A 22,055-nucleotide genomic window follows, 5' to 3' on the forward strand; every position below is an offset into this window, starting at 1 on the left:
GCTCAAACTGACCAAATGTTTCATCTCTCCAGCTAATATTAAAATCAATGGGAATTAGATATTCTAATTTGTTGTTAATTTATATTCTGCTGTGAATTTATGGAAAAATCCCTTACGTGTCTAAAGTGGTAGAAATTTCTTTATGCAGAAAGATAATGTTAATGTGTCAAAACAGACTGGTGGTCGGAACAATTCCTCTTTATTTTATTCAATAATATAATATATCATAGTGACAGGATTAAATCCATCGTCTATGGTTTTGCACCTTAACCGAAAACAACATAGATAAAAAGGATCAGATATAGGCAAAGATCAGAGCTTTAGATTTTTAGATTAAAAGAGAATTTTTAGCAGTCCCACACCATTTATTTTACCAAGGTTGCTAAGTTTTTCACCAGATACAGGTTTTTGTTCTTTCAAGGAAGGAAGATTAATGCAAAGACAAAAACAAAGAAAAAAAAAAACCCAACAATATCTATACCTCCTGACTGACACAGCTGAAGAGAAAGAACATACTCCTTTAAGGTCATGATTCTGTATGGCAATGCTGTTCATTCCTTTGGCACAAATTTTAAAATACTGACATAAGAAGGCACATTTTGCATCTTTTTTTGCATCAATAAACCAACAAGAACATTAAATTATAATAAATGGGAATTAACAAAAGTACAGTACATGGGGGAAAAGGAGAAAATGGTTTTTCTACTAAAAATTTTGGCCCAGTGTAAAAAAACAAAACAAAAAAAAAAAACATGATTCTTAGTTGAAAAGTTGTAGTAGAAAAAAAAAACATTGGATATATCGGCTGTAGGAGAGGAATTCCTTATATGTAAATTGTTTGAAAAAACAAGAAAGCACTACTGTCACTTTACAATAGCGTGTCATTTAGTAGTAGCTACTGGTACCAGGGAACAGATGCACTTTAAAAAGAATACAAACAGTCTGTAATCAGCTATAAGTAGGAGCTAATACTCCTACAATGTGACATTAGCCTCAGTTTCACAAGCTAGATAGAGAAGGTTTCAAACACTGCTGTTGCACTAATACAACCAATCAGCAGGTGGCTTTGATTGATCAAATGCAAGACAGACAATGAAAGCAAATAACTGATTGGTCTATATGGAGTGAACTTTCATGGTGATAAGCATTAAACCAAAACGGATGCTCAACCTCTATTTTAGTCTGCTCTTCCAGATGTAATGCAAATAGAGGTAGATGCATTCATTGTGAATGTACTTGCCTAACATGATATATATCATACTAGTGGCTGTGGTTTCTAAATCTAAACAGCCTTACTGTGCAGGAGGACAAGAGACTTTGTAAGTGATTCTGGCCAATCCAGCTCAGCTCACCTGGGATATAGTTAAGGTATACTGAAACATATAGGGGCAGATTTACATATGGTTGAATATCGAGGGTTAATTAACCCCTCGGTATTCGACTGCCAAAGGTAAATACTTCGAAGTCGAAGGATTTACCGCAATTAGTTTGATCGAACGATTGAACGATAAATCCTTCGAATCGAACGATTCAAAGGATTTTAATCAATGTATCGAATGATTTTTCTACGACCAAAAAAACCTTAGAAAGCCTATGGGGACCTTCCCCATAGGCTAACATTGAGGTTCGGTAGGTTTTAGGTGGCGAAGTAGGGGGTCGAAGTTTTTTTTAAAGAGACTGTACTTCGACTATCGAATGGTCGAATATTCGAACGATTTTTAGTTCGAATCGTTCGATTCGAAGTCGTAGTCTAAAGTCGAAGTAGCCAATTCAATGGTCGAAGTAGCCAAAAAAAATTCAAAATTCAAAGTTTTTTTTATTCTATTCCTTCACTCAAGCTAAGTAAATGGGCCCCGTTCTGTTACTGCTGGAAGTACTCCTTCTCAAGGGCCAGTGATCCCAGGATGAGTACATCACCAGTCCTATCCAAATATAACATTCTGTAGATACTACTATGCTTTAAATATCAATTTCTAAATGGTGCTATTATAGCCATAAGTAATACCCCCAGTTTCACAATTCTGCATCACCCATGCATTACAAATAAGCCGAAATTACTGTTGAGATGTGATGGTGGATAACACTAACAGCAGACTAAATGATCACAATCGCTCACATTGATATGCAGCGAGGTGCACAGTTTGTGCATTCCCTGAAATTACATTTCAACACAGCCTCAGTTAAATGCAAGAGGCAGACCCAATCTTCTGACAAGACACGAGTATATTTACTTAACCAGAGCACAGCTGAGCCCTCAGACAGGGCGATGTTCATATCAATGCTGAAAAAACAAGATTAGATACCGGATATGTTTTGTATTCTGGTAATAAATATAATACACCAAAGAACAGGAAATTAATTAAGCCAATGCAAACAGAACCCTTTGATGTTATAGCCTTTTACTGAATTTCTTAAGAGCACTTATACATGGGTGTCTGAATGAAATGCATGCTAATAAAATGCACTTTTATGTGTTATTTATGTTCATCAAGCATTTCTCAATTTTAATAAATTAAGAATGTGTGCCAAGTGCATAAAAATGCAGCATGTTAATTTTTTTTAAAACTTTGCTACAACACAAATATGAATGCTTGTAGGTGCAACCAGACAGAATAAATGCATTTGTTAAGTGTTCTTTAAAACATACACAGAAAAAGCCAGTGAATAGCATGTAGCCCTAGAGCTATACAACACAGTAAGAAAGGTCTGTACAATTGCAGCTCTAAGCCCATTCTCATAAGACTATTATAAATAATAAGTGTGGCATGCTTACGGGAAGACTCCAAAAAAAGAATAAACACAGACAGGCTATAAAACCTACAATGGTTAAACTGACCATTGCATTGAAGTTCAGCCACAGACAATGTATTGATCAAGGTGCAGTAATAGATATCCTCTATTTGGAAATTCAGACTGTGGCATATTATGAAGCACATTATTGCCATTATTTAAGTAAGATGGGTTGTGCTTTTTCTCCCTCTTCACAAACCTTTCCAATGCTAGAAGCAGCCACCAATACACTGCTAACCAGTGCCCCGCACTGCAGCTCTCTTTGGCATCAAAATGGCCAGAATCAGTGCTTTACAGCTTTAGTGGTTTTAAACAAACAGATGACAGTTGGCAGGGGATATTATATGACTAAATCCTGCAAGCTTAAATCCTTCAGCACAGCTGTGATGTACTTGCTTGATGCATAATTTCATATCTTTGCCACCAAATATGCAAACTATATATGTATATTGAAAATGTATCATAAAAATAAGATGATACATATTATAATGCATTTATAATTAAAAAAACAAGAATACACACATTTAGCACCAGTACAATGTGCAATATGCTGCAGGCAGAGAATTGCTAAGTTTGAATCCGGCATGACTCAATGCCAATATTATAGGACAAAACGTGTAATTGCCTTGCAGATAATCAGTTTGCATTCAATAAAATCAAACGAAAATATATCCAAAACTCCATCAAAACTGTGACATGATTTCTGCCTAGAAAACAGTTTAATAAAAAAAAAAAAAGAGTTATGATCTGCACCAAAACCATTCAAAAAAAATTAGCAGCATAAACATGTATCTTCTCATTAAGAAAGTTTCACTACACAAACTGCCAGTATTATAGCAATAATAAGAACTGCACTGAAAACCACCCCTGCTAAAACTTTGTTGAGGTCACACATAGATTTATGATCAAACAGGGAAATAATGCCAGGGGAAGAAGCCCCAGCACTCATGGTAGATTTAAGCTCAGCTCCTGGATCCTGTTTAGCTTCTACAGTCCACTGAGGTACATTGACCTTCATTTCCATCTCATACATCATTTCACCCATAAGGCTGATCTCATTCTCCAGGTCCTTGAGGTCCATCACATCTATATTGTGCTCAGCGTCATACCTCATGTTCTGCACACTCATAGCCCTAGCTGCCACACCAGAAGTTCCACCACTCATGCCAGTCTGAATCAGGTGTTTCTTGGGAATGTTAAGAGGAAATTCCTGACCTAGCACCAGAGCTCGTCTCATATCTGTTTCCAGAATGTCCATACAGGTAGAGAAAATGACCCATAGCCTCTCGAATTCAGCCTGGTCTTCTTTGGTCAAGCGATGGTCCTTGAGAGTGCTGGTAAGTTTGTTTCTGTTGGCCACGGCTAGTTCTTGGGCTTTCTGCCTGGTCTTCCTCAATTCTTCACGCAGGTTCTGTGAGTCTGATGTGCCACCTATGGTGAGAACCAGATGCCTGTAGCATGCAGTTACCTTGTTGAGCGCATCCAGCAGTGCCTTGCATTCCTCCTTCAGCATCTCCAGTTTTAATTTCTTCCAAAACCACTTAGAAGCCCAAATACTGCTAAGAATTACACTCTTCTTTTAACACTGGTGCAGGGAATGTAGAGCAGCAATTAGCTTTACATATTTACACACATATGGCTCATCTCATTAAAACAAGACACAATCTGTAACAATGTATTTGTTCTACTCAGGCTCCTCCATGGTACCAGGGCGCAAAATAAAAATGTCCAGTGGAATCAAATCCTTTGGCAATAATATGCTGCCAGCCAATCAGAAATCATTTGGTATCAACATGTGCACAGTAGGAGTGAAATCCATACCAAGCAGTTGAGTTTTTCCTTGCAGGGGTATTAGTACTGGAAAAGAAAAGTTAAAGAACTGCTGTAGAAGCCGTGACTTCAGTTTCAAAACAGTGTAGCCTGCGCTTCCACTATAGCGCTGTGGATCTCAGCTGGGAGCTGTCCGAACGCGTCCGACTCCTCTCTCAGTGCAGCTCATTCTGCTGATCATCAGCACGAGTCACGTGAGCAAGGCTCTAAAGAAATACGGCTTGTTATATGAGTGATGGATTCGGCCGGTGTAGACTGACATCATTAAAAAGGGCAAACCCGGCGATATTTTTAAAGTGGAAAGAGGAGAATGTTATTCAGCTTGTTATAATGTTTTTTAACTGAACAGCAGTCCGTCTAAAATAGACCAGCACTGCTTACGAGTACGAGTTCGACAACGGTTTAACATTGTGTTCCATCAATACTTTCTTTCCAGCACATAAAATGGCCGCTCTTTCTCACAGATTAGGTGACGATTTCAACAGCTTGGCACACTGTGGTTGGAATACGCCCACCGCTTTGATGTAATGCGATTGGCTGTAGAGAGCGTCTGTAGGAAAAAGAAGGGCGCCCATTGGTTGAAGGCTGTGTTGTTCCCGTCGCAGCCCTGTTCTATGCTTAAGGAAGCTGGGTGGAGAGGAGCTGGTCCCGGAGACTGGGCAAGAAAGCAGTTCATCTTACAAAGTGAGTATTTGCTGTGTGTGGCAACCGATACTTTTATTTGTGTGAATCCTGCTGATGATTGTCCTATTGCCGGTGAGGCCTGACACCGAAGGGCGGCTGAGTTATAAGTAGATCGGTATACAGCACGTCTGGGTGCTTCTTACACCAGTGTAGGGATTTGCAACCTGCTTCTAGTGAGATTTTAGTTTAGTGTAAGTCCTAGAACTCTTTGGCTGGCTGGATTTCGGTGCCTACTGCTACTAGTCGCACTTTGCCTTTCACATATATCATTTTACCAACAGCACAGCTTCCCTGTCTGAGAGACAGAAATGGCCACATGATTGCACATCGTGATGTAATTCTGTCCATTTTGTTTGACTGGGACAATGTGTTGAAAGCAAAGGTGTCAAGGGGATTATTCACAAATCATGAACTAAAGTAAAATTGGGGTATGAAAAGTGTTGCACAAGCAATGGCAGGTTCCCAAAAGCCTTACTCTAGTTTCATGAATAAGGTCATTGTACATTGTGGTGTGAAATTGTCATTTCGCAAGCCAATTTTATGATTTTAGAGTATTGTTCAGTTTCTAAGCAGCATCGGAGGAATGTCCGCAACTAATGCTGAGTTTGGTTTTTGTTAAGTCTGTATGCAGGCTCAGTACGGATGAAGCTGTGTCACTACTAGACATGTTATAAGTAATGTACACTTTCAATTCAATCTTAGAAAAAATGTCAAAAATAAAGAGTAATTGAAAAAAAAAAATCTTGTGTGCTAGCTGAAAACCATTTAACTGTAAAGAAAAATGTTTGGAAGATGAACTACCCTTTCAATGGATCAAAGAACAAATTCCTGGTGACCATCCAAGAGGACAGGAAAAGGCAGTGGAATGAGTAAAAAAAAAAACATACTTGGTAATATGTTTGAGCAACGAAGACCAGGGTGGTAATGTGATGCTTGTCAGTATATAGAAAAAAGATAATGCCAGGTAGTCCAGCCATGTTGGAGGAATGGGCCTGTTCAAATGCCTGTCCCACCAATTAACTAGGAACTAAGGTCCTTCCAGGAGAACAGCGAGGCAGAGGATCCTTCCTTGCATACACAGGAGATAACATGGCATTGAAGCAATAACATGCTCATAAGGTATGCAACAAGTAGAAGAGAGGTTAAAGAGGGGGGCTTCACCTTCAAACAACTAGTTGTTTTCAGATAGATCACCAGAAATAACTTTTTTCAGTTACTTTCTATTTTCTATGTGTCACCAATTTTCTAATATTTAAGTGTAATTTTTTACCTTCTAAAGCAGCTCTGGGAGGGGGTCACCGACCCTTTAAAAATGTTCTAAATTGATACATTTAGTTGATATTGATACCTTGATACATTTGTTATCTTTGTCCCTGCTGAGCAGAACTCCCTGAGTTTCATTACAGGCAGCTATTAGACTTGAAAGAATAGTTGCTAATACTCCAGAGATGCTGCTGAAAAATGCATCCATTAAATGTTACAAAATTGTAACAGTTTAGAGCAAAACACATTGAAGTCAATGGCCGTTTTTACGCTCGACAATTCTAGCTCCCAAGTGCATTACAGTCAATGGGCGTTTTTCTTATGTCGACTTTTTTTTTTCCCCCCCAAATGCATTAAAGCCAATGGGCCTTTTGTCATATGGGCGTTCTTCTGCGGCAAATTTTCGCTGCATTTTAAATGAGAAAATTCGCACATAGTGAATTTCGGAATATCGCCGCAAATCCATGGCCATCAATAAGCAAATGTACTGGATAACACATCAGCCTTAGAGTTCTTATATAAGGGATTAGACAATTAATTCTTGAAAATAAAATAGCCCAGTGTTTTCTTTTGGCTGTATTCTAGATTTTAGTAATCAGCGAGGATGGTAAAATATTTGCAGAGCCCTCCAAAAGATGATGCCATTCTTCCAGGTCAAATTTGACAGCCAGCTCTTTTGATTGCCAATGTACTAAGTTTTCTCATTGGGAGAACACTATCAGCAGAAGATGGCACAGGGATGCAGAGGGCCATTAAAACTAGTATGTTTGGATAGAATAGCTATAACTCCAAGATCGGAGGCAATATCAATTTACAGAGTAAAGGGGCCAGTCATATTCTTATGAGCCAGAACTGAAGGCTTGCTTCAACTTCTCAGGTAGTTTTTTTTCTTTTTTTTCCCCTCTTCTTCTTAATGAAGCAGTTGTAGAATCAGTTATCCGAGATTAATCTTTTATAAATCTCTGCTAGAACTTGGCAAATGAACTAAGCGCCGGAGGGTGCGAAACGCGTAAGGTGGGGTAGTATGTACTAGCTACTATTTTAATGTGAATAACAATAAATTAATATTTTTTACTGGAAGAGGCCTTGGGACTTATATCGTTTTTGATATAAACTTTTTTGTAGTTGAATGCCTTTCTGAACTGGGGAGAGTCCCTTGGGCCTGGCTGATTAACTATATGGACTCCCGATTTTGAATTGAAATATAGAACTTGGCAAAGCCCAGAATGTGGTAATCTTAATGGCCATTCCAGGGCAGCAGAGACATTGGCATGATCCATTTAAGTGCCAGAGGGGGGATATAACATACCCCAGAAAGTGGATCTTCGACTTGTGAAACTCAATTTTTTTCAATCTTGGCATATCAATTGTTTTCCCTTAGACAACAAAAAACTTGTTTCACTTGAAAAACATACTTTAGAGGAGGAATAATATCCGTAGAATGTCATCAAGATAAGCTACTATAACTGTACAGGATTGCAAAGATGTTATTGGTGTAATCCTGAAAAACATCTGGGGCACTGCACAAGGCAAAGGGCATGAACGAACATTTGTAGTCACAATCAGCAAGTAGACCGCACCACACATGAAGTATTTTCTTTAAAAGGCCTTTATTGAAAAGGGCTTTTTTGGACAGATATATAGCAGCGACATTTCAGGCTCACGTCAGCCTTTCCTCAAGCCGAATATTTGTAGTGCCCATCCCGGGTTTTAAAAGCAGTCTTCCACTCCCCTGCTGGATACAGAGAAAGTTGTATACTCCATGTAGGAATGGTAGCTCTGTACAACTGCTGCATCTCCAGAAACAAGGCTTTGACTCCAACCATTGTATTATCTGTATGCATGTCGCAGAGTGTGCATTGTTTACTCAAGGTACTCTCCGTTTCTTAAATTTACACAGGCAAGATAATTACTCCTGATAAAACTTACCCTGATGTGTAAATGCGACAAAATTAGATTGTAAATTACACTGGCACAAGGGTTAGCATCAATGGGAAACAACCTTCGCAGAATAATGTGTAATTTAATAATGTGTTAGAGATGTATAAATATAGGATAATATGGTCTGCTGCAGAAAGAGAATAAAAACACATCTCTGGTTGTATGGGTTACAGCTCTGGCACAGATATGCTCATGGATAGTAGATAAGCCCCAGTAAACATTTGCCTGATGGCTAGATAATGACAAATGTTATCTCCAGTACATATAAAGCATTGTGTTTATCTTTATGCCTTTATTTATTAAAATTGTACATAATCAGTTCCCATATGTCCACTTTCTTTAGCATTAATGATAAGCACAAATCTCCATCTGTTATACTTTTATTCAAATTCAAGGGTATAAATAGTGGATTGCAGTGTGTGTACATGCTATTCTCTTATTAATAGAAATCAACATGATGGTTTCAAAATGACCCCTGTTTATGCAAATACATATAGAGATGTGTTATCCATATGTATAGAACAGTACTAGGGATATGGGATATACATATAAAATAAAGTGCTAGGCTTTTGTTTGTTTTGCATTTGGGGTGAATGTCCTTTGTCATCCAGGGTCCCTTAAGCAATCAGTTACTCCATGGAACAAAATACACTGTGGTAAAGAGATGATTATAGCATAGCTTGACTATGCTAAGTCATTCACAGTACAGGTATGGGACCTGTTATCCAGAATGTTTGGAACCTTGGGGTTTCTGGATAACGGATCTTTTTGTAATTTGGCTCTTTATACCTTAAGTCGCTAGAAAATCACGTAAACATTAAATAAACCCAATAGGCCAGTTTTGCCTCCAATAAGGATTAATTATATCTTAGTTGAGATCAAATATACTGTACCGTTTTATTATTACATTTTACATTATTATTTTTAAAAATTTGGATTATTTGGATAAAATTGAGTCTATGGGAGATGGCCTTTCCTTAATTTGAAGCTTTCTGTATAACAGAATTCCAGATAACTGCATCCCATACCTGTAATTAAAGACTTTGGGTCAGCTTCAACACTTTTGTTAACACATGGATATACAATATCACATTATATGTTTTTAGATTGCCTACATTTGCTACATTCAGAATATGTCTTTTATCTATTATTTTTATTTGACAAAACTGCTAAAATTAAGTAGTAACTTTATAGGGTTATTAGTTTCATAAATACTAATTTTATTTTAAAAATAAGTTAATGGTAGGCAGAAAATCTGATGTTACAAGATGACATTTCCCTTATACAATGTATTGCAATTTTTTCTTTTTAAAAACATCTTTTTAAAAGAAACCTAAAGTTGCTTTCTGACTACAGATTATTCTATATTCTGTCTGTCCCGTTGTGCGTATTACTGTTAAAGGGGATGTATTGTCTAAAATGAAAATTCCCCTTTGCCTTTGGGGAACGGATATGTCTTTTTTCTAATTGCAATCCATTATTTTTTTTATCAGCCGGTTTTCATTGCGCTCCACTTTAAAGTTCCCCTAAATACCTGCTCTTTCAGCTGCGAGCAAAACCTTCACAGCCCGTGGCCGTCTCTGCTGTTCGACGCGCCCATCTCTTCTGCTGTTCCCGCCCGCCTACCAATAATTAAAAATTAATTTTTTAATTTGAAATAAATTATTTCAAAGTCTATTTTTCCTTGTTTTCATCTTGATGTAACCTTTAAGGGGCAGATTTATTTAGGTTTGAATGGTAAATTCGAATATTTTTTTTGTCAAAACTCACAAATTTGAATTTAAAAGAACCAACTCATGTACATTTGAATGTGAAATTTATTACACCCCGACCATGGAAACCGTTCTAATCCCAATATTCACCACCTAAAAGCTGCCAAATTCAATGGCAGAGGTCGGTTAACCCATTAGAAGGTATTAATTACCTTCCTGACATTGAAGTTTTTTGGGTTTTTTTGGAGGAAAATTTGATTTGCGTTTCATTCGTATACTGAATATGAATCAATTTTTTTTTGGGTCGTTCCCCCCCCCCCAAAGAATACAAAATTCTATTTCAAATAACTAGGGATGCACCGAATCCAGGATTCGGTTCGGGATTCGGCCTTTTTCAGCAGGATTCGGATTCGGCCGAATCCTTCTGCCTGGCGGAACCAAATCCGAATCCTAATTTGCATATGCAAATTAAGGGCGGGAAGGGAGATTGCGTAACTTTTTGTCACAAAACAAGGAAGTAAACAATGTTTTCCCCCTCTCAACCCTAATTTGCATATGCAAATTAGGAATCGGATTCGGAATCTTTCGCAAAGGATTAATATTGGATTCGGTGCATCCCTACAAATAACTGTATTTTTAGGGGCAGATTTATTAAGGGTCGAATTGAAATCTGAATTTGAATTCGTTTTTCGAGATTTATCAAACTCTGGCCCTTTAAGAATTCGAATTAGACTATTCGCTACCTAAAACCTGCCAAATTCATTTATAAGTCATTGTGAGAGGTGCATTGACCAATATGGAGTTGTTTGTAGCCTTCCTGACATTCAGAGAAAAAACTTGAATCAAGTTTGGTCTAAATTCGGATCTAATTCTTTTCAAGTTTTCAGGTTGGTAAAATTAGTCAGATTTAAGATGCAGTATTTGATTTTTTTTCTTAAATAACCCCCCAGTCGAATTTCGGGTATATTCGAATTTTAGGGAGTTTAAAAAAACTCACATGAATTCGAAATTCGACCCTTGATAAATGTGCCTCTTAAAGTATCCATACTGACTATACCATACCTCCCAACTGCCCGGTTTTTAGAGGGACAGTCCCTCTTTCGACAGCTGAACTCGCAGTCCCTCGTTTGTACTGGAAAGTCCAGTTTTTCTCTGGCCTGAACAGCCAGAAAAAGAGACAAATTTAATTGATTGACTTTTGGCAGAGAGCCCAGAAAAGCCACAAGGAACAGATAAGATACTTTTGTAACAATTTAGAGATAAGCAAATAAGTAATTGTAAGATAACAGGTCCCTTGGCAAATGTTAGACTCACAGCTTAAAGGGCAATTCACCTTCATTAGCAAAACTGTAATAACTGAAAAAAAACCACAGAAATATGTTAAAACTTTCATAGCCTTCCACATTTTGTAAATTGAACATAATTAGGGGGCTTGGCCACAAAAATGGGCGTGGTCAAAATGTCCTTTTTTTATTTCAGAAATGTTGGGAGGTATGACTATACTGATTTTATTCCAATTCACTTGAAACTCTTGTAGAAAGCGATTTCACCCTGTCTCATCTCTTTCTTGATTTCAATTCATTTTAACAGCTAACACATATTGTTAAATAATTCTGTTTCTTCAAAGTACACAGCAGGATGCTTGCGCAAGAATAAAGCTTGTTCATCGGACAGAAGCAACAGTATAGATCTATAAGAGCTTATAAATTTTTTTACATCATCATTTGTATTGTCTTTGCCAAAAAAAACCAGACAAGTTGCTCTTCATCATAGAAATATATCGGTATATCGATATAATATAAGTGCATCTGCTTTGTATTTTTTAATAAATGCACATTTGGTAGATGACCTCTTGGAAGGTACCAGCTTTTTTAAAAAAAATTTTATGTATATAGAAATATTTACATTCATATAGAAATTGGTCTGTAATGCCTCCTTTTGCTTACCTGCTAAAGCTGCTTGGAGCAGAACAGCTTTAATAATTCATGTTTGTTTACGCAATGCCCAGGAAAGAGCTGGAAATGTAGGCATTAATGGATCCTGTTTTCACAATGATGGCAAGCTATTTTATTGGCAGGATACTGTGCTCAGCATGCTGTAATGGATTCTGTTAAAAGTTGAACAAAAGTGCACACACACAGAGCCGGTGTTCTAGATATACACTGAACAAGGCAAATTCCGTCTGTATTCAACAAAATCTTCCAAAATGTAAGAGTGGTACTACTTCATGGAGTAATTCAAATGAGTATAGGGCATATTTCTCAAAACAGTTGATATTTTTATTCCAGAAATATCCAGAAAACTATTATTCAAGAATGCAGGAAAGGCCATCTCTTACAGTGTCCATTTTAGACAAATACAGTGAAATCTCAATTTTACTTACTCTGATTTTAAATTTTCCCTCATTTTACACTGGTTTTTGTGGTCGCCTCGTTGTATTGTACATTTTCCTAATTTTACATTTTCCTGGATTTCACATAGTTTTTGAGGTCTCCGGATAAATGTAAAATGAGGGTTCTACTGTAATTCTCTCTCCATATGGACCAAACAGCCAAATGGACAGAAATTAAGCAAATTTGATAGCACTGCAGAACACACCAGAGCTGTAGAGTCTGAAGCAATTTTGGGTATCTGGAGTCTGTCGCCAACAATGTTCAGACTCTTTTTAAATACACTTCACTTTAAATACAAGCACTGAAAATAATCAAATCAGATTTCAGAGCTTCTATGAAGCAGGTTATTCCCCTTCATAGTAATTTGTTCTTAGAAGTTATTCTGTTTCTAAGAACACTTCTTTAGTTTATTTTGGATTGTATTTAACAGCTATTCTACAGCTATATGACGGGTTCAATTATACAAATTGCTGTTTATATTGAGGTTTGGCACTGGTAAAATGCCATGTTGTTTAGTTAACATGGAAATTCATTCGTATATTAAAGGAAAACTATACCCCCTCAAACAATGTAGGTCTCCATAAAGATATATTGCTTAAAACAGCTCATATGTAAAGATTGGGTGCTGGGAGTTGTAGTCCGCGCTAGCTGGGAGATGAGGGGGAACAGCTGCACCAAGAATGTGGGCCCACTTGCCCACTTGTGGATAAATGTGAATAAAGATTTAGTGCGCTGTATTCTCGAATGGCAATAACCTAGAAAGGAAGAAGAGGCCTAGATGGTGTATTAAATAAATACTTTTATTGGAATAAATAATTAAATATATAAAAGACTTTACAGAGCTATTGTGTTGCTCCTGGCCCAACGCGTTTCGTATCTTTGAATACTTCTTCAGGGGCAAATTACCTGCATCCCACCCTTGGCCACAATTTAACAGGTTGGTGGGTGGGTTTACAGATTATATACAGTATATATTTAATTATTTATTCCAATAAAAGTATTTATTTCCCTGAAATGGGCTTGAATGTGTTAATGCCAAAAAAGGATTAGCAGAGACTAACCCTTCACCTGGAAGTGTGGAGAACAAGCTGAGCGCTATCCTTTGGAAGCTGAAAGAGGTTGATCCACTGCCTATTGCTCAACTTCATCTCCCAGCTCTACCTAACAAGATCGGCGAACCGGGGCGGCGAATACACCCGCAAGGACCGCTGCAGCATACCGCTACTCCCAGAGGACTGAATGCACTGTGATTATTCATCTTCCGGCATGCAGTAGGGAGGGCCGTATACACCAGGATTAAGGAGCGATCACATATTTGAACTGTTTGATTATCGCCATCTCCATGTGAGTAAATCTGAGCGCATAAATATCCATTTATACAAAGGTTAATACACCATCTAGGCCTCTTCTTCCTTTTTTAGGTTATTGCCATTCGAGAATACAGCGCACTAAATCTTTATTCACAGCTCATATGTAAAACCCTGTTTCGTGTAAATAAACCTTTTTCATAATAATATACTTTTTTAGAAGTATGTGTCATTGGGTTATTATAAATAGAAAATTGCTATTTCCTGCATTTTCCCGCCCTCTGGGGACCCAAACATACCAAACAAACTATACTTGTTAGGTCACAAGAGCCAATTAACAGACAGAGTTGACTATGAAGATTTTCATTCATCCAGGTCATAGTATATCTAGTATAGGTCAATCTAAAAACAACTGGACTTGCTGAGTAATCATTGATTACTCGGCAAGTCCAGTTGTTTTTAGATTGACCTATACTAGATAACAGACAGAGTTGTGTCTTTTGCTTCCACACTTCTTCCTGTTACAGTTGTAGTATTTCTGGTCAGGAGAACACCACGAAATGGTGGTTCCAGGCAAGAGTTGTAAAAGGTCAATATTTACTTAAATATATATATCGGTATGACAAGATTCTTTAATATGCCACTTAATTTGATATAAACTATCTGTTGCTCAAGTACTAATTGTGGGGGTATAGTTTCCTTCAGATGAAAATTGAAAGTGTTTTAAAGTAATTAACATATAATATACTGTTAACATGCACTGGTAAAAGCTGGATGTTTGCACAGGTTACATAAACGATAAGTCCTCTACAATACAGTGGTGTTTTATCTGTTATGTGCTATGTAACCTGTGCCTTTTTTTTTTTTTTAGCATGGAAGAGCTGTCCCATGTATGCACAGCAGCTTGTTTATATAAAATATAGTAGTCTTTCTGAAGCAAACACGCTAGTTTTATCAGTGCATGCTAACAGTATTTTATATTTTAATTACTTTCAGGTCAGAGGTACCATAAAATGAGTAGTCAGAGGTTTTATGTACCCACTCCACAGCCCATGAACACATTAAAGGTATGACTGTCCAGTGAATTTAAATGTAATTAGACTTTCCTTGTCCTTTAATTTGAACCCTAACAACCGGATAGATGCTGAAATTCCAAACTGGAGAGGAAGAAAGCTACGGTATGAAAGTCTTCTATGACTAATATCTTTTTCTTTTTTTTTATTTAGGAGGTACATTATTTCTTGGATAATCGTGTGTAATTTTATACAGTCATAATTGACTGTGCTCTTCAAATTTCTCTCTTGGTTTATATGTTTTTGTGTGTTTATGAAGGGGTTAATCTTTGTATTTTCTAAAAGTAAGTAAAAGAAGTGATTCCCTTTTACCTATAGTGCTCAATATAAGTGAACCATTAAGGTTTTATACAAGTACTTCTTCAAACTGCCGGCTCTGTGTTTGAGGAAATTAAGCCATTCTTTGCTTGTGAAGCTGAAGGCAATGTATCTAATAAATGATTGAATTGTATTGCCTTTTATATGGACTTGAGCCTAACTCATTTGGAAACTAAAAGGCTCTTCTAAGTGAGGAAGATGTCAGCTGTTTATACAAAAGTAAAGAAACTCTAATTGGTTTTATTCCCACAGGGATCTGACAAATGTCCAAGTTGCCCCCGATTTGATGCTTCTGCTTAATAGCAAACTCATATGCTCATCATAAAGAATTCTTTACTGGACAGTAACTAACACAAACCTACATTTCTTCCACAACATCTCTTTAAATAACTAGGACATTTAACTCTATCGTTTCTTGCTCCTGTTATGATCTGTCATGTTTAACAATTGCATGATGGAAAAACTGTCAGGAATGAAATTCTTATTTTGTTCATGTGATTTAGCTTTAGCTTCTCAAATACAATAAACGAAATTGCGTGCAAGTTTGGTAATATTTGTAGAAGAGTAGTAACTTTGCATCTATGTACTGCTGTCTCCTTAAAATCAATTCTGGCAACCGTATTGTTTTTACTCCCACATTTAGGGGGCTATTTATCAAAGGTCGAATGTTAGACTTTTTTTATACCTTGAATGAACTCACAACTCGAATGGTATGGTATTTAAGAAAAAACTCAAATGGAAAAGACTGCGAAACCTGTAAATTTTAATTAATCGAGTTTTCATGCAAAACCCTTGAAAAAAAAAAAATCGAAAACAACCTCCTTACTGTTCCTTTTGATATGCATGTTATCACACTACATCATACTGGATGTTAGCACCAGTCCATGCCCCTAGGTACAGACCATTAACTGCAGTACTCCTGGAATTGTCTCCAAACGCTAGTTCTATATTTGCTTGCCTATGCTATGACAGATGTATTTGTGTCAAAGTTAAGAGGATTAATGCTAGTTTTGTGATGTATAATCCCAAAACCAAGGAAGCTCAAAAATAATCTATTACATGCTTACCATCTTGAATACATATAAAGTCATCACTATCTGGTTAAAATTACCCTTTTACCCCAATGAATTTTAAATGAAACAACTCAAGTGCAGTTGAACTGCAGAATTTCAGCTTTAATTCAGTGGGTTGAACGAAAAGATTGCACAAAAATGTGAGGAAATAAAGCCTTTTTCTTTTAACGCAATCACTTCTTTTCAGGGGCTCAAAAGTATTGGACAATTGACTCAAAGGCTATTTCATGGGCAGGTGTGGGGAATTCTTTCGTTATGTCATTATCAATTAAGCCGATAAAAGCCCTGGAATTGATGTATGGGGGGTGCATGCATTTGACTTGTTGAAGACTAAACTTTGGACTGAAAGGCCCACAAACAAACAGAAACTGAAAGTCGCCGCCGTAAATGTCTGGCAGAGCATTAAAAAGGAGGAAACCCAGAATCTGGTGATGTCCATGAGTTCAAGACTTCAGGCTGTTATTGCCAGCAACCAAGTATTAGAAATGAACATTTTATTTTCAGTTTTTTAATTTGTCCAATTACTTTTGAGCCCCTGAAATGAAGTGAGTTGTTTCATTTAAAATTCATTGTGGTAATGTACAGAACCAAAATTAGAAAAAAAGATGTATCTGTTCAAATATTTATGGCCCTAACTCCTATCCTTATTGGAGTAAAAACAGTCCTATTGAGTTTATATTTAAATGATTATTTACTAGACTTAAGGTATGGAGATCCAAATTTTGGGAAAACCCCTTTTCCAGACAAACCAGCTCCCAAGGGTTTTGGATAACAGGTTCCATACCTGTAATAGAATTTCAACATCAAGGGGGTTATTTATGAAATGTCAAATTCTAGAGTTTTAGACCTCCAATGAACTTACAACTCAAATGGTTTCTAATTTAAGAAAAAACTTGAATGGGAAAAACTGGAAGCAGCAAGTACGGGATTAACAACCTGAAAACTCGAATTGATTGAGTTTTCAGCAGAAAAGAAACTCAAATCACTCTGATCGAGTTTTTGGGCTAAACCCTCTGAAAAAACCTTGACCATCATGACGGTTATTCACATCTTCAAATGATTCAAGGGACCGGATTTGAGCTATTTCTAGGGTCAGGGTATAATAAATCTTGAATTCTAGTTATTTTTTTTTTACCCAAAAAAATTGATTTTTGACTCAAAAATACCCTAAACTCGTTTCCTGGGAAACACAACTTGACCCTTAATAAATCTGCCCCAAGTGTAGATTTATGTTGTTTTTTTTATGAACTACTATACAACAAACTCTCTTTGATTCATTGATTGTGACTAATTTGCTAACCTAAATCAATAAACTTTGTAAGAGAGAATTTCCATCAATAACATTAGTGTGCTTTACTGGTTATCTCTTTTGACTGATACAAAGCGATATCCATTTGGCTACTTCTTTTTGTAAGTGTTTGTGTTCTCTGGGGATGCAATATGATTGCCAGCCAGTTGATAAAAGGCTTCTGTAATCGTAGAAAACATGAAAGGCTAATCCCATCCCAGAGAATGGAGATTGAAATCTGGAACTGACTTTTAAAAGTTATGGTTGGTAGTGATGGGTAAGGCTGAGGGCACATAGAGCATTGACTTTGCTGCTCTCAGTGTGCTTTATTGTCGCAGGCTGAGAGAAGTGGATGCAAAAAAAATGGACTGACAAGTACAGCTTTTGCTTCTGCTTGGCTACACAAAGTGAAAAGCAAGCATTTTCAGGCTGACCTCATCCCCACTCCAAAAATTCAGGCTGAAAACAGCAGATTCAACACTGTGTGCCTCAGCCCTAAAGCTGGCCATACAGTAAGTCGCCAAATGAGCGATATTGGACTAATTTGATCTGGAGATAAGGCCAAATAAACCGACAACAATGGGAATATATACATTTAGATCCCTTGAGGGCATTCTTATGAAATGAAAGTGCTTGTGGTATGTAAGGTTTTACCCTTTTTTTCGCTAGCATGCACTGCTTAGTGATTGTCCAATATTAAGAAAAGGTGTAATCTTATTGGGCAGGTGTGTGATTTTGGGGTAAACAGATGGCAGATTGAAGCATAGAGATGAGGGCTTGATATGCAGGGCCATGGCACACAGGGCCTCTTCCAACTTTGCCGACATCTTTTTAGATAAGAGGATAGTCCCTGAGAAGCATTGTTGCATTTGGTCATACTTAGTCCACATGCATTAAGAATACTTGAACAGGGAAACTATTTTCTCTATGTATAATGATTTGTTATATGAATGTAATAAACATGCCTAGGGTTGAACATGCCTAACTATAAACAGGATGTATTTAGGGGTAGCTGTAGTATAGGAATTGCCAGAGAGCCAAGAAATCTAGATCCCTTTTATGGTTTGTAGTACCTTTTTCATAAGGCAATTGATAAACTTCTGCCTTTAAATACAGGAAATATGTGGTGCTGGGAAGCTGGAGGATCCTGTGTAAGAATAAACTGTTTCAGCTCTCCAGTTGTGGAAAGTTGCCATAAAAAAAATTAATATTTCAGCGTGTTGAAAATGGCATAGATACCGAGTTACTCCTCTAGCTGATGCTTGTAAGTGTGCATAGACTGTGCCTAGCTCGATATAGGGCATTAGAATATTCATGAGTGCCTATTGCAGTGTGAGTTGATTTGACATGTCAGAATTTTAAAGGCACAATATTGATTCGTTGTAAACAATAAAAAAAAGATGGCATAGTTCTCTTGCTTTTCTTCACAGCCCATTGTTTTGTAGAAGTCTAACGAAGATGTTTTGGTGCAATAGCCATCCAGTATAATTCTTGAAAGCAAGGGCAATAGGCCATATGTATTTAGTCTATTTTCTTGCCAATTATTGCTGTAAATATTTAATTACACTTTATTTTTCACACTTTTTCAACAGGTGGAGTACTTTCAGCTGCACAGGTTTTCCAGCATTTCATCAATGATAAAATCTATATGACGAGACACAAATAAACATGCTATCACACTTGTCACAAAGCTGCTGGCAGATCTGAAACTCCTTATGGCTATGTATGATGAAGACATCTTGAACAATCCCTTTTATTTAGCTATCCAGAAACAGAGGCCTGATTTAGTTGATAAAGTTGCAGTGGCACACGGAATTGTAAGTATCGCATATTAACACCATATTTTTTCACTATTTAAAAAAAAAAAAATTATTGTGGACAATAAAATTAGAAGTACAGTTAGGTCCATAAATCTTTGGACAAAGACAACTTTTTTCAAATTTTGGTTCTGTACATTACCACAATGAATTTTAAATGAAACAACTCAGAAGCAGTTGAACTGCAGACTTTCAGCTTTAATTCAGTGGGTTGAACAAAAATATTGCATAAAAATTTTAGGAACTAAAGCCTTTTTTTAACACAATCACTTCATTTCAGGGGCTCAAAAGTAATTGGACAAATTAAAAAACTGAAAATAAAATGTTCATTTCTAATACTTGATTGAAAACCCTTTGCTGGCAATGACAGCCTATAGTCCGTTCTTGTTCTAAATTGTTAATGAGTTTAAGATCTTAAATTTTGTAAGTGTAACAGAAAGTAAAGTAAAACTTCCGGTATACTTTGGCTGTTTGAAAAAAAAAAAAAAAAATAGACAAGTCTTATTTGTTATTTAGAAGATGAAACGCTGACGTTTTACAGATCAGCTTATATTGTGTTTAGTCTTGTGGCTGATCTTGTGATGCTTTAAATGAATTGTGAATGTGAATGTGAATATGAGACTGAGAATCCTCTATTCTGTGTGTTTAACAAATATCATGGTTAATGTGATGTCCTAGAAATCAGAAAAAGCATACTTTGTCACCAAGCCCTAGAGTAATACTTTAAACTGATTTGCTCAACTATTTGTACTTCTAATTTAGGGTTCTAGAACACTAAACATTTGACACATTTCAGATATCATCGGAACAACTGTTGATTTTTCTTTTGTTAAAAAGCATCATGTTACAAATAAGCAACATTTACCAGGAAATTAGGCATAACTGGCATGAAATAATTGTAATTGTTTCCAAAACAGGCCATAACAGAATGTCTAAGCAACTGTCTGGAATACGTTCTAAAACAATTGTGCATACATACAAAAATAAAAACTCCCTAAATGTTTATTGCTTTACTTCTTGTTTGAAAATCTTTGCTATCATTCATTCATTCTTTGTTATGAAATAAATATTTGTTTTCAACAGTGGAGGCAATTTACTTTAAAGGGGTTGTTCTCTTGTCCGAGTTTACAAAATTAGGCCTGAAGTATTGCAATAAAGCTGTGCTAAAAATTTTTCTTAAAACCATCATTTTCTTTGAAATCATTTCCCTGCAGCAAATACACAGGTCATGTTTTACCTTGCAGCTTTCATGTTCAGTGCCTCCATTAACCTCACTTGACACAATGACCATTTACTGTCATTTACTATAGCCTAGTGATTTGTTCTATGTTCTTAGTTCTTTGTTAATATTCCCAGCTCACTAGTCCGGACAATGGCCCACCATTCCTGAGTTAAAAAAAACCCTGCAGCTTTGGTGAAAGGGGATATTTACCTTTGAGTAAACTTTTAGTATGATATAAAGTGTTAGATTCTGAGAGAATTTGCAATTGGATGTAAATTTTTAATTAGTTGTCATTTGTGAGTTATTTTGCTTCTTATTCAGCAGCTTTCCGGTTTGCAATTTCAGCAATCTGGTTGCTAGGGTCCATATTACTCTAGCAACCATCCATTGACTTGACTGGGATATGAATAGGAGAGAATTTCTGGTCTGAATACAAAAGTTTGGTAATAAAAAGTAGCAATAACAATAAATGTGTAGTCTTAAAGAGCATTTGTTTTTTAGATGGGGTCCGTAACCCCAATTTGAAAGCTGGAAAGGGTCAGAAGAAAAGACAAATAATTAAAAATCTATAGAAAATAAATAGTTAAGACCAATTGAAAAGTGGCTTAGAATTGGCCATTCTATAACATACTTAAAGGTATACTGTCATGGGAAAAATTTTTTTTTCAAAATGAATCAGTTAATAGTGCTGCTCCAGCAGAATTCTGCACTGAAATCCATTTCTCAAAAGAGCAAACGGATTTTTTTATATTCAGTTTTGAAATCTGACATGGGGCTAGACATATTGTAAATTTCCCAGCTGCCCCAAGTCATGTGACTTGTGCTCTGATAAACTTCTATAACTCTTTACTGCTGTACTGCAAGTTGGAGTGAAATCACCCCCTCCCTTTCCCCCCCAGCAGCCAAACACAAGAACAATGGGAAGGTAACCAGATAACAGCTCCATAACACAAGATAACAGCTGCCTGGTAGATCTAAGAACAACACTCATTAGTAAAAACCCATGTCCCACTGAGACACATTCAGTTACATTGAGAAGGAAAAACAGCAGCCTGCCAGAAAGCATTTCTCTCCTAAAGCGCAGGCACATGACCAGGGGCAGCTGGGAAATTGACAAAATGTCTAGCCCCATGTCAGATTTTAAAATCGAATATAAAAAAATCTGTTTGCTCTTTTGAGAAATGGATTTCAGTGCAGAAATTTTTTTTGCCCATGACAGTATCCCTTTAAAGTTAACTAAAAGGTAAAGCACTCCTTTAAGGATACTGTCCAAAAAATTATGTGATTGAGCTTTGATCGGGCAGAAAGTGGCACATGCGCTTCATCATTTGAAACCAGTCTTAC

At 36.7% G+C, this 22,055-nt stretch overlaps 2 protein-coding genes across 4 annotated transcripts in view; one reads left to right on the forward strand and one right to left on the reverse strand.

Moving 5' to 3' along the window:
- Positions 1 to 1,749: 1,749 nt before the first annotated feature.
- Positions 1,750 to 5,045, reverse strand: LOC108714122 (regulator of G-protein signaling 9-binding protein A-like). The gene has a single exon (XM_018258034.2). It carries the CDS (start codon positions 4,301 to 4,303, stop codon positions 3,590 to 3,592), a length of 714 nt encoding a protein of 237 aa, XP_018113523.1. The 5' UTR covers positions 4,304 to 5,045; the 3' UTR covers positions 1,750 to 3,589.
- Positions 5,046 to 5,155: 110 nt separating this feature from the next.
- Positions 5,156 to 22,055, forward strand: part of ankrd27.L (ankyrin repeat domain 27 L homeolog) — a 52,729-nt gene continuing 35,829 nt past the window's right edge. For 2 of the 3 annotated variants that reach the window (XM_018258030.2, XM_018258033.2), the window contains exons 1-2: positions 5,156 to 5,304; positions 19,265 to 19,489. In XM_018258030.2, coding sequence (XP_018113519.1) covers positions 19,388 to 19,489 — 102 coding nt within the window. In that variant the 5' untranslated portion in view covers positions 5,156 to 5,304; positions 19,265 to 19,387. Of the gene's footprint in view, positions 5,305 to 14,916; positions 14,988 to 19,264; positions 19,490 to 22,055 lie in introns of all 3 variants that reach the window. The other variant, XM_018258032.2, reaches the window with a different exon arrangement.

Source organism: Xenopus laevis, chromosome 4L (assembly GCF_017654675.1).
Source record: "Xenopus laevis strain J_2021 chromosome 4L, Xenopus_laevis_v10.1, whole genome shotgun sequence".
Lineage (NCBI taxonomy): Eukaryota > Metazoa > Chordata > Amphibia > Anura > Pipidae > Xenopus > Xenopus laevis.

Coding starts and splice junctions, on each gene's coding strand:
- LOC108714122 (XM_018258034.2), bottom strand. CDS start 4,303: ATGCTGAAGGAGGAATGCAAGGCACTGCTGGATGCGCTCAACAAGGTA.